At 40.1% G+C, this 16,494-nt stretch overlaps 1 protein-coding gene across 1 annotated transcript in view; it reads left to right on the top strand.

The window, feature by feature from the left end:
* LOC104577977 (phospholipid-transporting ATPase ID) overlaps positions 1-16,494 on the top strand; it is a 68,458-nt gene that overhangs the window by 32,224 nt on the left and 19,740 nt on the right. The window contains exons 7-14 of the mRNA XM_088526707.1: positions 204-276; positions 400-470; positions 2,052-2,134; positions 5,629-5,787; positions 6,742-6,830; positions 12,022-12,218; positions 13,572-13,780; positions 15,617-15,660. Of these exons, the coding sequence (XP_088382833.1) occupies positions 204-276; positions 400-470; positions 2,052-2,134; positions 5,629-5,787; positions 6,742-6,830; positions 12,022-12,218; positions 13,572-13,780; positions 15,617-15,660 (925 nt within the window). The remainder of the gene's footprint in view (positions 1-203; positions 277-399; positions 471-2,051; positions 2,135-5,628; positions 5,788-6,741; positions 6,831-12,021; positions 12,219-13,571; positions 13,781-15,616; positions 15,661-16,494) is intronic.

The following is a 16,494-nucleotide window of genomic DNA, read 5'->3' as shown; positions in this document are numbered from 1 at the left end:
ACAAGCATTATTAGTGCTATTCTGTAGTGTGATATTCTCTTAGAGCTTAGCGTGGACCAGGCCACAGGCTGGCAGGGCCTGCTCCATTTAACCTACACTTCAGTTCCTCATAGCATTACAGTCTGGCTTTAGGAGAAGAACTGAGTCTCCTAGGTTGCTAACCCATTTGCTTGATGTGCTTATTAAAAGGAGTTTTCTTGCAGGCTGAAGGATGAAAAATGGATGAATGTCCAAGTGGGGGATATAATAAAACTAGAAAACAACAACTTTGTGACGGTGAGTACAGTTTCTCTCCATCATGTGCCCAATTATCCTCTATAATTACTTTTCTCACTCACAAGTGGTGCTGTTGCTCTGCAACTCTGTTAGCTCATGCCACATATGTTTGTTTGTATTCAGGCCGATCTACTGCTGCTGTCAAGCAGCGAGCCACACAGCCTGACATATATCGAGACAGCTGAACTGGATGGGTAAGTGGGCCCGGCCCTTGGGCAGCATCACTGCTCCCCACACAAGGCCTTATCTTGTGTGGTGCCACAAAGGCGAGCTTTCTCTGTGTCTCCAGTGCCAAGGTCAGTACTGAATCACAAAAGCTGTCACCATGTATGCTGCTAGCTCAATGACCAAGCTTGCACATGGCTGGTGAAGATTAGTTGTATTTGCCTGCTGTTTTCTCCCTCATCCTTTCTGCACTGAAAACCATCTAAATACGGTCATTGCCTATTGGGCATTTGCCAGATAATTTTATTATTTGCCAAATGGTTGAAAGTCATTTCAGCTTTCTTTCTACGTGGGTTTATCACTAGATGGAAGCACAATTGCTTAGCTCCAGCATGCTTCCAGGAAAAATTGTATTCAGATCCATCATCTATTCAGTCAAGCAATTTTCTGATGTAGGATGCAGGATTAAATCAAAAAGTGCCTTGTTACCTACAATGGCTTTTATAGCAATACCTTCTTACTACTTAGAATAATCTTCAGGTAAGTGTCTTGGAAAATTGTGTCTTCTGGTGGATTATTCTTCACTCTTGCAGATCATATGTTGTATGAGGAGGGGCTTTGTACCCTCTGATATTTAGTTCCTCTGGCACTCAGAGTTAGTTTAAATTTGTTCCTGAAATATCTGAAGTCATTGGCAGAAGCCTTCTGGTTTTTATGTCTGCCTTAGTCTTTTCTCTTAGCCAAACTATTTAGATAAAATAATCACAATGAATAGCTCCAATAATTTGGCTGTACAACAGCTGTTGAACAATCTGCTATACCCATCCATGCACATGGCGAAGGCATCCAAACTTTGCTTTCTGCAGGCCACAACTGGCCACTGGCCCCAGGTCAGAGGGCTACAACTAATTTGTATTAATTGGAATAAACTGGAGAAGACATCATCTGTGACACAGTTTGCATACTTTTTTTGTATTGCCTGGAGCCATTCTCAATTGTGGACTTTGGCTTGGTTTGAAGGACCAAGCAAGACAAGAGAGACCTAGTCTCTCCGGACAGCCCCTACACGCAGCAATTTGGACTTTCTCCTTCCACTTCTGCTGAAAATGAGCCTACAGCTTTGGCTCATGCAGGTGCGAGGAAATACTTCTACAAGGGCCTGATTACATGAAGTGCTTCTCTGACATTGCAGGACCCTCATTTTCAACTCAATCTGCAACTAACTAATTCCAGGGTTTCAGGACTTCTTATGGCCAGACTATCAGGCAGAAGACCTAGAGCTCTGCTATATGCTCAGATACCTCAGGGCTGAGTGTAGCATGACTAGCTGCATAGACAGTTTGCTGCTCAGGGAGCTGTGATGCCCAGTCTTATGCTTTGCAGTGCAATTCAGAAAACACAACCAACTTGCACTCTTTGCCAGAATGTCCAGCATTTTTTAAACAACCTTTTTTTTTGGAGCAGGAAGAGATAATGATATTGTTATGGCCAGTTAAAAACAGCCCATGACAACATGATTCATCAGGTGTCTGAGGAGGAAGACTACCCACAGGGACCTTTCAGGGGGAGAGCTGGACTGATTCTTTTATGTCTCATGCACTTTATTACAGTGAAACAAACCTCAAGGTGAAGCAGGCACTGACAGTCACTTCAGAGCTTGGAGAAGACCTTCAGAAACTGACAGAATTCGATGGTGAGTTTACGTAGAAAATTAAATTCCCAGAGCGTTTTCCCAGACACCAAAGCTCAGAGAGAGATTGGGAGTCTTCTTCCCAAGCTGTCCCCTGCTCCCTGAAGTAGGACTTCTCTGGATGTAATAGCAACAAAACAGAACTGGAACACTGCAGTCTGTGCAATGGGTAATGACAGTGTATATAGAGGAAAAGATTCCCCTTTGCTTGTATGTGTCTCAGGTGCCAGGTATGGATGCATTAAAGGACGTCGTCAGCAAACTCTCCCTATAGTTGCACACTTTTCTTTAGCATCTGTCAATATGTGTTGAGAGTTATTTTAATTGTACAGTGGGAACTGTGTTCTCAGCAGTGATATCAGGCCAGTTTTACACTGATGCATCCATGAGGCAGCATCTCCTTGCTCCAGTACTGATCTGAGGACTGACTCTTCTCAGTGCACACATGACAGGACTGACCTCCCCGCTTTACACTGCCGGGATTTCTCTGCCCTTGCAATGCCACAACAGAGACAATGTTTTATGATATTTATAGATGTACAGTACAGATGTGGCTAATGGACAAGATGTTCTTTCTTGGCACAGTTTTCTATATAATAAACATATAGCAGCATGTATGCAGAAAGCACATACACACTACTTCCAGACGTGTTGGAAGCAGAGTAATCCATGCTCACACAGTTGTGTCTCTGGCAAGAGGATGGGAGAACCAGCCTGTTGATGTCAGCTGCGTATTGCACTGCATTGCCGGCTTAGATATGTGGGCAGGACAGCAGAATGAGTCTGTATGGAAAGGGGTGGAGTTGAGTGTTGCTGTCCCTGTAGCATCTCAAGGACGCCAGATTCTCAGGAAATATTTTTAGATAAAGATGAAAAATAAATAAAAAAGTTCTTTGAAATAACTAGACGATTCTAGGACAAATGGTGAGGATGTAGCAGAGATCTGGCATAGGTTGGACACTTTCTTTCAGCACTATCCAAAAATATGGATGTTTCTTTTGTTTTCTACATTGAGATTTTATGAAATAATGTGTTTCCTCTCAGCTGAGTTATTGCTCAGTACATCAGGACTTCTTTGAAGTCAAGGCTGAGGTTCTGAGTGTTTTAGTTCTTGAGAAATATGTTCTTACAGTTGCCTTAGAAGCTTTACATTAATAATCCCAATTGCATGTCTAAACTCTTCTACTGAAGAGACTGAAATGGGTATCAATTTTGGAAGCAAACTCTTTATGTTAAATCATTTTTCAAAAATCTTCTTTGTAATTTTATCTAAGGTTACTTCAATTTCAAAACTGCATAAATCTGAAATGTTTCAAAATCTTCTGGAAAATTAAAACTTTTCATATCTAACATTTATTTACTCTTTAAATCTCTATCTCAATCATGTTGTAAATAAAAGGTCTTCTTTGCAATACTTAAAATGAATAAAATATTTCCCAGGATGATTTATATTTGGAAGAATACTGGGAAGAGAGCCTGGAATCAGACCTAACCTTGCATTTCCCTAGCTAACCTCTGTAGAAGTATTTAAATATTTATAAAACTCTTCATTTAATTACTTCTTAGGACAGGAAGAGAGGAAAGGGTTGAGCAGCTAATAAAGGCACTGGATGGAATGTTTACTGTCAGTTATGTTTGTTGACATTGTGATTGTTCACATAAGGGAGATGCCTCTAAAAAGATACGCTGCTTTATTTGATTTGGGGATCTGGGATATGAGAAAAGAAACAAAACTTTATAGCTAGCTATCAATGAATGCATATAGGCTTTTTCAGTATTGAATACATTTGGGTGAAACATACTCAGATACCTTCTTACTCATAATGGTAGAAGGAACCTGGAGGTGCTTTGCTGAGGTACCTCAATGCAGATTTATGCATCTATCCTCAAATGCAAATTACCAGAGTCGGTGCAGATATATTGGATGAATTTCTAGAGCATCTTGTTTTTTGGTGACCAGTCTGACTTGAAGGAATCTCTCCTTTCATTCAGTGAATTTACACAGTGAATCCCTGATTTCACTCTCAGCTTATCAGTAATGTGGATCCACCCACTTAACTGGAAAACAACTCTAGATGTTAACATACAAACTGATTACATGAGCACTGTCACAGAGTTAGCATGAGGAGAGGCACAATATTCCTGGGGAGAGATCTTCAGTGGCTGAGTCATGTCCCAGTTTTGGTTTCCCAAAGTTTCATTCTGTTCTCTTTCAGGTTACACTGCAAAAGCTCTGTTTTCTCTGTGATTTTCAAGTGTTGTAGGGGTTGTAGTGAGGTAGGCCTGGTTGCCCTCGTGTTTTTGAGAGTTTGGAATGCAGGTATAATTATTTTTAGATTAAACAGATGATAAAACAGAAGATCACCATAGTTATTAGTATAAGCTCTGATACCACATGTGTCTTAGAATTTCCTATTTTTGCATCATTTGTCTGGTCTTATAATTAGCCTGCACTATAGTATGGCTACAAAAAGAACATCTGTTCTTGATTTTAAAATTTGCTGAAAATGGTGCCATGAAAGCTAATCTATTTTTTTTCTAAATTTCTCTAGATTTTACTTCCAATCTTTTGAGCTTGATGTGTATTCTCTGAGAATAGCTGAAAGAATTGTATCCTAGGCAAATGCTAGTCATTATGTAGATATTTTCAATCTGTTCAGATATGTTCAGTCAGTATCTTACATCTGTTGATAAGTAGAATAGAATAAGCTGTTGGAATCCCTTTCAATAAATTATATTTTCCAGTTCTTTCCAATACTGGAAGGAACTTAAGATCTTTGAATCTTTAGATGTTGTAAGTATTGTTTTTAGTAATAATTTTTATGCTGAAATATCTGTGTTGACAGTATTGTGTGAACACATTTTATTATAAGAAATAAATGTGAAAAGTGGAAATAGAAACAGTCTTTCATACAGCTTCAGCTGCAGAACCAAAGTGTCAGCTTCTTTTCTCAGGTGTCAGTGAGACTAATGGTATGAAAGAGTTGAAATTAGAAAACAGTGAACAAAGACACCTACCTCACTTAATTACTCTCTTGCAACCTTCAGGCATCAATTTTCTCATTTCCATCAAAGAAAATGGAATAAGAATTATGTGAGGTCAGCAATTGTTATCTAAAATTATCCAGTGACATCCTCCCATTATGAACTTGCTGTAGAAGAATTAAAAGTATGTTGCTGGTTCAACATTTCTTCTCACCCACATATAAGGATTGTAAACTTTGTGTTGGACTCTAGCAGTACAAAATTGTTATGTTCAGAGTAGGATAAATACAAATCCTTTGTGGCCCATTTGATTTGGAAAGAAAATGGGAAGAGCACTATCACAAAGCATAGGTAAATTAGGCTGAAGGATGGTCCTGATGATCCAGGAGGTGAACTTCAGAAACATTTAGGGAACAGATGAGAATGCAATATGTATTGACTGCATGTGTATTGCCTGTATAAATTTCTAAACTAGAAAGTTTTCCACCGTCTTCTATCTTCTTTTTTTACAGGTGAAGTCAGATGTGAGGCACCAAATAACAAATTAGATAAGTTCACAGGAACTCTTACTCTTCAAGGAGAGAAGTATGCCCTGGACAATGAGAAGATGCTGTTGAGAGGCTGTACTATTAGAAACACAGAGTGGTGCTTTGGTCTCGTTATTTATGCTGGTAGGTTGAAAGCTCAATATGTACTTTATGAATTGCAGGGCACAGCAGTGTTAAGATGTGAAACATAGGCAGCAGAAAGCAGCTAAATATTTTTCTCTTCAGAAAATGTTTCTACTGGGCACAAGAACAAGAGCAAAACTATACATGTGATATTTTGGCTGAACACCTTCCTAGAAATTTTGCATATTTCAGGAGATTTTAATCTGGATTTTTTAATAATGATCTATAAGAGAAATCTGAATTGCAAGTCCTACATTACAACATCCAGTTCCATCCTGATGGAGTGCTTTTGTAAACAAAGGCAATGTCTTATTCCACAAATTCTTGCAGGAAATAATGTGAAAGTAATGTTGACTGATCAAGCAATAAGTGAGAATTAGGTCTGTTTAAGAATGCACTGGCCAATAGGAGACTTCTTGTATCTCCAGGCATGTACGAAACTTCCCACTCTGTAGCATATGATTTAAAAATACATATCAGTTTTATATGATTGCAAGCCCTATTGGAATATGGGGATCACTAGTGATATTACTGTAAATTATTAGATCTTTGCTGTTTTATGAGTGCAGATTATCTGTTGTTTCTATAATGCTACAGATACTTGATACTATGTGTAATATGCCACTAATAATAGCGGATATCAAGTATTCTACAAAAAGCAATTAAATATGAAAGGGAGACTTAGCTGTTGACAGAAGAGAGCAGGATCAAAATCCTGAATGACTGGTTGTATGTGTGAGTCTTGCCATACGATCTAAAGCAAGTGATTTAATCTTTTTTTTTTCCCTAAGTTCTCCACCAACATCATCAACTATAAGCACCTGCCTTTCAAGAAGGCTGTGATGGGTATTTATGTGGTATTTATGTTGTAAAGCACTGTGAGGCATGACAGGGAATCAGCTTTTGAACTGTTAAGCATTGTTACTAGAAATCATGTGTGTATTTGGTCTCCAGGGCCAGACACCAAACTAATGCAAAACAGTGGAAAAACGACTTTTAAACGGACAAGCATTGATCGACTTATGAATGTTCTCGTGTTAGTGGTAAGTTTCTAAATGCACCATCTCTTTGTCCTCACAAATGAGGGGAAATCAGAAGTGACTAATAATAATAATGATAAAAAGAGGAATTTTGTAAAAGTCTACTAGCATGCAGAGTCTGCTTTGCCTTGGTCAGCCCATCTTGCCCAAACAAGGTAATTCAACTGGCAATGTTATGGACCTTTCCTCTGAGCTTCTTATTTACTGCTTGTTCTGTCTCCTCCCACTGTATCCTTTGTGTATTTATTTATTTATTTATTTATTTATTTATTTATTTGAGTGAGAATCATTTTGAAGCTTGCAAATGCTTGCTTTTTTTTTTTCCTGGTAATTTTGTCTTTTTCTAAAACATGAGCAGTTTTCTCTCTTCTTGGTGATTTCTTGGCTTCTTTGGTGATCTCTGCATAGGATATGATTTCATAATTAGGTCCTCTGATATATGTAATGCTATCTTCTAACTTAACACATTTGAGTAAAATGGTAGATCTAGTTTCAATAACACACAGAAAATGGTGTTTTCAGCAGTGGCAGATTTGAGAACACTAATCTTATATAGCAGGTACAATCCGCAAATTAGAGGAAAGATCAGACTTGAGGTTTAAGCCTGTCTGCAATTTTAGCAAATGGCAGACTTTTTCACCTGGAGATATTGAATTTCCTAAGAAACTCTCCCAGGTCTTTACCAGTAGAGCTGAAAGACTCTCAGCAAGGGTCTGTTTTGGTTGCTACTGCCAGTCCAGAGACATGCTTTCTAATACTGTTTTAACCCATATTGCTTCAGGAAAAGCTCCTTAGTTTCAGGCTTTTATTTTCTTTTGGATGCAGTTTTGGCATGCTTTCCCATGCATGTTCCATTCTCCTGCCTTTAGCTTATTGGAAAGCTAAGTGCTGGCTAAGTGCTGGAAATAGTGCTGGCTATGCCTACAGTTACCATTTCCTACAAGTGTCCACTCTTCCCTCTTTTTCCCTCCTGCCCTTACTCTCTGGCCAAGCTGGCCCTGGATCAGGCCCTGTAGAGGAAAGAGATGGAAACCTCCCCCAGCAGCCTGCCCATTACAGCCCAGTGCAAGGCCCTGTGGTTGGTTCTCCTGAGCTCTGCCTTCCGCTGGTGACTCTGCATCTCTTCAACATGGGGGCTTATAGCACACACATCTCCAAGCTTCTTCCACTCTCAATTTTTGGAGTTTTATTCCAGGCTCTGCCTTCCTGTTTCCTTTCCTTAGAATTGCAAAAACTCCTCAGCTGCTCAGTCATAGGAAGAGTTAGCGGTGAGCTGTGCCCGTGCCAGGACACAGGCTGAGTGTAGTACGCAGGGATGTAGCAAAGGGCACCAGTGATACTGGCTCCAGAGCTGCTGGAGCAGCCCCCTGAGCGTGTGCAGGTCTGTATTTGCTGTAAAGCAACGTGGCTGCACAGAGAGCAACTCTGATGGTCTTCAAGCACTCTTGAGTCCTTCTTCTGCTCACAGTAAGTACGTTCACTCCCTTGACTTCAGAAGCATTACACGAGTCTATGCCAAAAGTGAAATGTTTGCATGCCGTCATTAGCGGCATTTCCCACTGTGTGTTGTCTCCTCACACTTGGCGGGGGAGAGGGGCGGGCATAGAAACAAGGTTAATGTAGCCTGAGTGCCTTACATTCAAAATTTTGCAGGTATTTAGGAAACATCACATTTTCTTAGGTGACCTGTTGTGATGTAGTTGAGAAGGAGGAAGGGTTGCAGGGTCAAGCTGTATAGGATCCCTAGGACAAGGAAGCAGAGAAGAGAAAAAATGATCAGGAGCTCAGGATGTGGCGCTGGATTCAGTTTTGCCTGCTCCTTCACAAGTTAAGGGTCCCACCCAGAGCTTTCAGACTGTCTAGCCTCTCTTTGTAAATGCAAACAAGATGATTTTAGCTTCTGGCTGTGCTTTAAAAAACCGAGCAAGTTGCAGTTGATTGCATCAGCCTCTGCCTGGGTTCTTGGGTACTGATGGAGTCAAGTGTGTGTTTTTCTCTTTTATGTATTTTTAGGCACCTAACACTGTGGTGTCCTAAGTACAGTTCTGTTCTACCCTAACCACTGGGTTCTTCGTACACCAAAGCCAGTGTGACATGAGGTCCTTCCAGCTCACTGGGCAGTCAAAGTTTACAAAGCTGGGTCATAAAAAGACATAGTGTGTTGCAGTCTCTAGCTTGGAAGTAAAAAGCAGCTACAGCTTTCTATAAATAGCTCATTTTAAGTGAAGTGAAACTTGTTCTGTGTTAACACAGGCAAAGCTATTTTGAGTTTAATTGTCCATGAAACTTCTCAGGACATAACAGTGTTTATACACATCATACAAATAGAGTTCTGGTTAAATGTAGCTCTTTGTGTGTCTCAACAAGGGTTAATCAGGAATAAACCTTTCCATATAGAAATATTTTTTTTCTTTTTTTCTTTCATGTTTGGAAGTATTTCCTCTGCAAGACTCTGGCAGCATAGCACTGAAATCAGAGGGAGAGGCACATAGTATTTTTCAGAGATCTCAGAGAGAAGTGAATGTTCCTTGGCTGAGGACACACCCGCCAGCACCACGAATGTATTTTGCCCTGAGACTTACTTTTTCTGTGGCTCAGGCAAGCACATTTTCAGAAAAATTGAGCTTCACTGTTGGCTCTTATAGCTTCATATCCAAGAAATGAGCTCAAATTGCCAATAAACCAATAAAGAAACTGTAACAGTTTTTGTCTGATATGAAATGTCTGTCAAAGCTCTTTTTTTTTTCTAAAAAAAAAACAATAAAAATAAAACAAAACAAAACACACACACACACACACAGAAAAACCCTGCTCTCCAGCAGAGGATGATCTAGTTCCAGAGAGAGGGAGAGGATGTTCACAGTGGGAAGCTCCATGAGCATGTGCAGGACTGTGATCTGGTTTGTTCACATCCTTCTCTTACAGAGGCAGTTGTAATAATTACAACAGCCTGTACAAGTTGTTTCTCCTTATGGAGATTGATCTCTGGGGCTGCTGTTGGGTCAACAGCTCAGTCTTTCACATTTGTGTGAAAGTAAATAGTGTATTAGCAGTATTGTGTAAGCCCAACTGTTACACACAAAACAAACTGGTTTTGGATGACAGCAGATGCACAACATGCACATAAAGCCACATGTATGTAAAGCAAGTGCAGTAGTTGGGCCCAGGGATGGGACCCGCTGTGGCATGGGAAAGTTCGACTGCTGTCCCACCCCATGCTTATTCCTGCTGCTAAATCATACTTGTTTCCACACTAAATTTCCTACACAGAAGATGATATTCTAAAAAAATTTTAACGTGTGGGTCCTTGTTCAGGAATCTTTTAGTGTGTCATGAAAAAAGAGCCAGCTGACTCTTCTAATTCATTTATCTTGGAATAGATTAGGTATCCAGAGGGAAGTAATACCTTTTATTTATTTCTAGAAAAATGGACAAGCTTGTCTATGTCCATTATCCATCCCCAGGTCATGCATCTATTATAGCCCTAGACCATCATGATTGTAACAGCAGTTTGTAGTCTGTTTCAATGCTTGTAGTCACAGAGGTTGAAAAGCACCGCGTCATATTCCTTACTAGTTGTCTCTCTTTCATAAATGGAATAATATATTGGACTTTAATGGAATTTAATAGAAATGCTACTACTGCTGTGGGAATAAATTGGCCTCCCGAGAATGATCCAAGCACTTTTGCTTAGCACAACCTTCTTTATCATCTTATTGATATTAAACTAATTTTGGTGGAGTACAAACTTTTAATCAAGTGATTTAATTCACTCCCTAAAATTATCTTTCCTCCCCTCATAGTTTCCCTCAGCAGTCTTTATGAGCAAAAGTTCCTCCGTTTGTACCTCAATTATTTTTTTAAGCTGTGTTGTAACTACTGTTACTGAGTGGACTTATACATAATGTCCCAATTTACTGACATCTCCTCTTTAATGACCACACTTGCAAGAGATCATGTTTAATCTTGTACTGTGCTGCCAGGTGATTCCATATCTTCATGTTTTTATTAGGATTTTGGTCATGTTAAGTCAAATGGAGAAGTCCAAATATTCTATAACAGTAGAATTATCATCATTTCTCCAGGAATTACATCACTCAAACTTCAGTTTGTCTTTCCCACGGTCACCAATTCTACCTTTCAAATGTTGGAATTATGTTGGCAAAACTTCAGAAAAGTGGACCTTCCCACTTTTCCAAGCACTGTTAAAAATTAACTCTACTGGTTAAAAGAATTTCTCATCCAGCTCCTTTAAACTGATAGATTTAAATTACCTGGACCTTTTGTTTTGACAATGTTTATTATTAGACATGTTGTACCTTATTGCAAAAGTTAAACTCTTTTCCATCTGCTACATCATATGGGATATATATATATATTTCAAATGAGGAATAGAAATGTCTGTTGAACATGACACTTTCACATGTCTCTGTTTATGACTATTTATAACTTCTCTTAACTTCCTTTCTTTCCCTGCTTTTTGTGTTCATTTCCAAACAATTGTATTGCTATGTTCTTCTAGCCAAGAAATGCTTTATGAAATGCGTCTTTAAAGTCCAAAGATACACATCGCTGGTTAGTGCTGCTCTCTGTTTGCTCAAAGGAAATGTAATCAGATTGTGATGGCAGGTACCAAGGCAACCATTAGTTCTCAGTCAGTGATTAACTTTCCTTTGACCATGAGAATGATATCCAATACTGAATTTCAGCCTGTGGAGTACAGGACTTGCTGTATTAAAAATTACCTTTAGTATTTTTTTTTTCTGAAACTATGACAAAAAACTTTCGTTTTAGCCTATGATACATCCAGCAAATAGTCAGATAAGGTGCTTTTTGAGATTTCTGTTCCCAAGTATGCGACCACATGTTTGAGAAGCAGCAGCTGAAATCATGCAGTTCACATTTGACATTTTGTAGCCAGGTGCCCATAAGCACCTCATTTTAGGGCCCTACTTGGAACTTATATTCCCATATGCCTTCTGATGCCTTCTGATTCCAAATCACCAAAGAGACTGTATAGCATAATACTGTCTTTGAATTTAATTGACACACTTTTGCTGTTTTTCTTCCTTCACCTAGGAACCATTTCCAAATGATTCAGGCTGTCCAACCCAATCTGATTAGGATCTCTTGATTAACCTGTCCATAATAACTTCCTATTTCTAAAATGCTGTATCTATGTGTTTTTTTGCAGATCTTCGCATTTTTAGCACTAATGTGTCTTATCCTAGCCATTGGCAATGGCATCTGGGAGTACGATAAGGGCTACTACTTCCAGGTCTATCTGCCCTGGGCAGAAGGTGTCACTTCTGCCCCCTACTCTGCCTTCCTCATGTTCTGGTCATATGTGATCATTCTAAACACAGTGGTGCCAATTTCGCTCTATGTCAGGTACGTGTCTGAACCTCATTTCATGTTTTGTCTTAGGGGAGTTTTGACTTTTACCTTAGTTGGAAGCAGCTCTTTTCCCAAGCGTGAATGAATTACGTTGTGGATATGACATACAGCCAAGGCCCTGTGAGCCACTATCACCACATGAGCACCTCTGATAGCCACTACTTTCTTTGTGGCTCTTGACTAGTCAGAATAAACCCCATGTGGTTTTAAAGAACAAGGAGTTAACTTTTTCATTTTCCTTAATTCCCCATTTATTTGTCAGGATCTGAAATCATCTCTTTGGAAAACTCCACGCCACAGTGATGTTGTTGTTCTTTTTGCTGCCGTGGGGGGAGCTGGAGTGCAGACTGATTTGACCTAGGTAGCTTTTTGTTTGACTCCAGCTCTTCGGGGAGCATTGCAACTGACTGCAGACTGAATCCTCGGCGTAAAATTTGTACAGATCATTTGTGTAGTTTGTGTTGTCAAACTGCAAAGCTCTTAGCTGCTGGTGATGCCCTATTGAAAAGGCTGCTGAGAGGGGTGAAGAGTTGTGCTCAAGGTTAGGAGTTTGGAAGTTGCATTCTGAGATTCTCTTTCATGTTAGGAAATAAGAATAAGGAATAAGTTCATTCTGTTCTTGTTTTGTATTTCATGCTGCCAACAAAATGGAAATTCATGTTGTCTGTGCGCTGATAAAGCTTCATGATTATATTAAATTACACAGTGACTCACTTGTTCTGGAAACCTGGGTTGTTTCAGCCATGGTTGTACTTAAACTCAGGTCTCAGAGCTCAGCCCAGCCCTGCCAAGCCCAGAGTCCACTGCAAACATCTTTAGTTTGATTACCAAAGAGAGCTAACGTGCACCAAAAGAAGCACTGCTGCTGCCGTATTGGTCTTTGGTCCAAAGACATGGACTATGCACAGCCTATTTGGTGTGCAGTGCTGCTGTTCATTCACCATGGCATTAATGAAGGTTTGGAGGACTGCTTGTTGTATTTTTAATGCAGTGTGCAGCATAAGGCTTTTTTTAACAGAGGGATGGCCTTGGCAGAAACAAATACAAGCTGAAAGAAAGCATCAGTTGTTTCAAGTCTCTTGTGTACTTCTGAAACTTTTCCAATATAAGTTATTTTATAAATAATTTGCCACAAACCTAACTGTTTATTTCAACTGGACTTACTTTTAGCAGTGCTTAATATAGACTCTTTAAGACGCTCCTGTCTTTCAGCCACCTGAAGAGTACTCCTTGCCTTTAATTTCAAAGTTGTCTTCTAAATGCAATTCCTAGTGGTAGTACTTAAGATAAAGACTTTATTCCTTAAACTACTGAATATTTCATCATCTTCTTTTCCTCTTTCACCAGTGTAGAGATTATACGCTTAGGCAACAGCTTCTACATTGATTGGGATCGTAAAATGTATTACCCAGTGAACGACACACCGGCCCAGGCTCGTACCACCACACTCAATGAAGAGCTGGGGCAAATCAAGTATATCTTCTCAGACAAAACAGGAACTCTCACTCAGAATATCATGTGTTTCAACAAGTGCTCCATCAATGGGAAATCCTACGGTATGATATCTGTCATATTCTCTGGGTTGTATTCCATTGTATGCCTCAGTCCACAGAGACCAAAATGATATCTAGGCGAGATAGTCTTGTAAGAAGTGGGACACACTTAAATTTTATGATGAGGGAATTACAACGCTGATGTGTGGAATCAGGCTTGGAATGGAGCTGATATGCTGATGACAGGATGTTTGATATGTCTGTCAGGGTGTTCCCCTCTGCCAGGGAAAGCAGCTGGTGCCTCTAGCTCTCCTGACCACAGAATTTTGTTTGACTTGTGTGTTTTGGCCAGAAAAAGAGGTTGGGCTTATTGTTTACTCCAGCTGCAGTGATCAAGTGCAAGACTGCCTTGTGGTAATTCTTAAACTGTCCTGATTATATCATTTGCATATATTAACATCATTTTCCTCAACACTGATTTTGCTTTTTAGCCCCCTCCTTGTACTTCCCTTTCTCTATCCTAGTATCTTCCTAAATACAGTATCTGCCCCTAATTTCTTTTTCCCCACTGGTCCCAATTTTACTACATATGTTGTATATACTGCGTAGGTGATCTCTGGCTTGTATGATATTATTGATATTGTTAACTAGGTATTGTTAACCTTGTAAAGCTACCCCCAAAGGGTCCCCAGTATTTCCTTCGGGCTGTCGGTGACATTCAGCTGTTTCTCTTAGAACTCCCTCTTAACCTCTTGTGAAATCCACCATCCGTTGCAGCTCTGTTAACTTGTGTCAGCTTCTCACACAGTTATCTTTTGCATTCACCATTTTTTCATGTCATGGGCAGTGTTTTTTCACAACCTGTTCGGGTAGCTGAGCCTTACACCAAGGCCTATTCAGTGGCTAAGTTATTTGTCTTGCAGCTGTAACTATTACTTCACGTGCTAGAAGAGTGAGAAGGTTGACAAGAGTTGGAAAAAATGTGAAACAAAAGTTACTAGCTCTTTGATCCTAATAATCATTGGCTTGACAAGCTCATGCATCGTCTGGTCCAGAACAGTTTTCTCCACAGTCCTCAGGAAGTGCTAATTGATTAATATAATCACAATCCCCCCACACACCCCGAGAAATTAGTAACAACTTATTTGTGGTACCTTTGTCAGACCTGCTGATGGACTAGTGTGCTGGAAAACTTGTCATTTTTTTTCTCAGTGGTATTAGTTATTCCAATAAAATAAGTGTTTTCCTCCGATGAATCTTGTTTCACGTGTATCTGTAGACCATTGTTTTTACAACAGTGCTACTGTACTAGCCAGGATTAGTAGCACAAATCAGAGTTTGAGAAATGTTCACTCTGTTTATTCATGTCTTGTAATAGACTTTTCCAAAGTGGATATCACCACAGAGCATAGACATAGGGTGTCTGTTCAAGAAATGAATGGGAAATGTGCAGAAATAAAGCAGGTTATCAATTCCTTATTGTCTTCTAAATGTTTACCTTCTTCCTTGGAATATACTTCTTTGGGAGTGTCTGCCCAGGTGCATTTGGGAAGGTCATGCCAGAAAGGATGAATTGGTTCTTCTGCTTGGGAAGATATTCTGGAGGTGTGGATTTTCCTTTGAGAAGGAGGCATCTAAAGGTCTCTTGGCTACAATTCCCAGGGGCTAAACTCATATGTAGTTAAGATGAGATTCTTGAATTTGCCATGGTCTAACAGGAGGGCAGACTGATAAGAATCATCAGTCCTTAGTCTTCATGTCAAAAATTGTGTGATTATTGAAACTTTTAAACATGATCTTAGCTTCAAAACTTGTTAACTAGTTCCTGTGTTAGAGGAGGCTCAGAGACTGTACTTAGCTGGAGATTGTGACTATAACCCCAGTCTCTCTTGCTTTCAGGTGATGTGTGTGACCTGGCTGGCCAAAGGATAGAAATAAATGAGGTAAGTGCTCAAGCACTAACTGGACAGGCTCAGTACTTTCTGCATAGGTGCCAGTGGAGTCTTGGTGTATTCCACCCAGGCACAGTTCATGCTCATAGTCCTCTTGATCCTGATAACTGAACAGGGAGGTCTCTCCTGGTGTGTCTCAGAGGATTGTCAGAGATGCATTCTCCTTAAGTAGGCCTGGTTTAAACCTGCAGGAAGGGCATCCTGGGTGTCTGCTATTCCCTTGGCTCCTGCATGCCCAGCTCCTCTGAACACTTGGCTGTTGATCTTTGTTGGAAACCTGGACACTGGTGAATGTTATTAGCCTTGGCAGTGAATTAAAATTTTCACTGGGAATCAGTGTGTTCAGGTTGTATCTGTAAGAAGGTTGCTGTGAAACTCTTCTAATGCCTGGATATTGGAAAGTGTGAATATGAGTGATCTTCCCATTTCCATCTAGCCTCTGCTTGCTGTCACGAAGTTGCCTGTCAGGGATTTCACTGCCTAAAATGCTTGAAACTGTTTGCAGTGATCCGCATAACAAATGCCAAAATGGTGACAAAAATCCCACTCCTCATTCCAGTGATTAATTTCCAAGCCCTTTAAAACTGAAATTACTCATTCAGATTGGCTATTTGTATGGAGTACTGTGTCTACAGACGACCCTTGCTCAGACAGCAAAATGTGAAGGGCTCCCTTGCTTGGGGAGCTTGCTGACTTGCTACCAACCACATGCCTGGCAGCTCCTCCTGCCCCTGCTACCCACAGAGCAGGATTCTGCAGGCCAAAGGGCTGATCCTACACATCCAAGGTGTAGCAGCGTTCAGAGCTTATTGTGCTGGCTAGTGG

The sequence above is a fragment of the Tinamus guttatus genome, unplaced genomic scaffold, assembly GCF_059628265.1.
Source record: "Tinamus guttatus ecotype Peru unplaced genomic scaffold, ASM5962826v1 Tinamus_guttatus_pri_ptg000253l, whole genome shotgun sequence".
Classification (NCBI taxonomy): Eukaryota; Metazoa; Chordata; class Aves; order Tinamiformes; family Tinamidae; genus Tinamus; species Tinamus guttatus.
The sequence above is the reverse complement of the archived record's forward strand: the minus strand, read 5'-3'. Positions and strand labels throughout refer to the sequence as shown.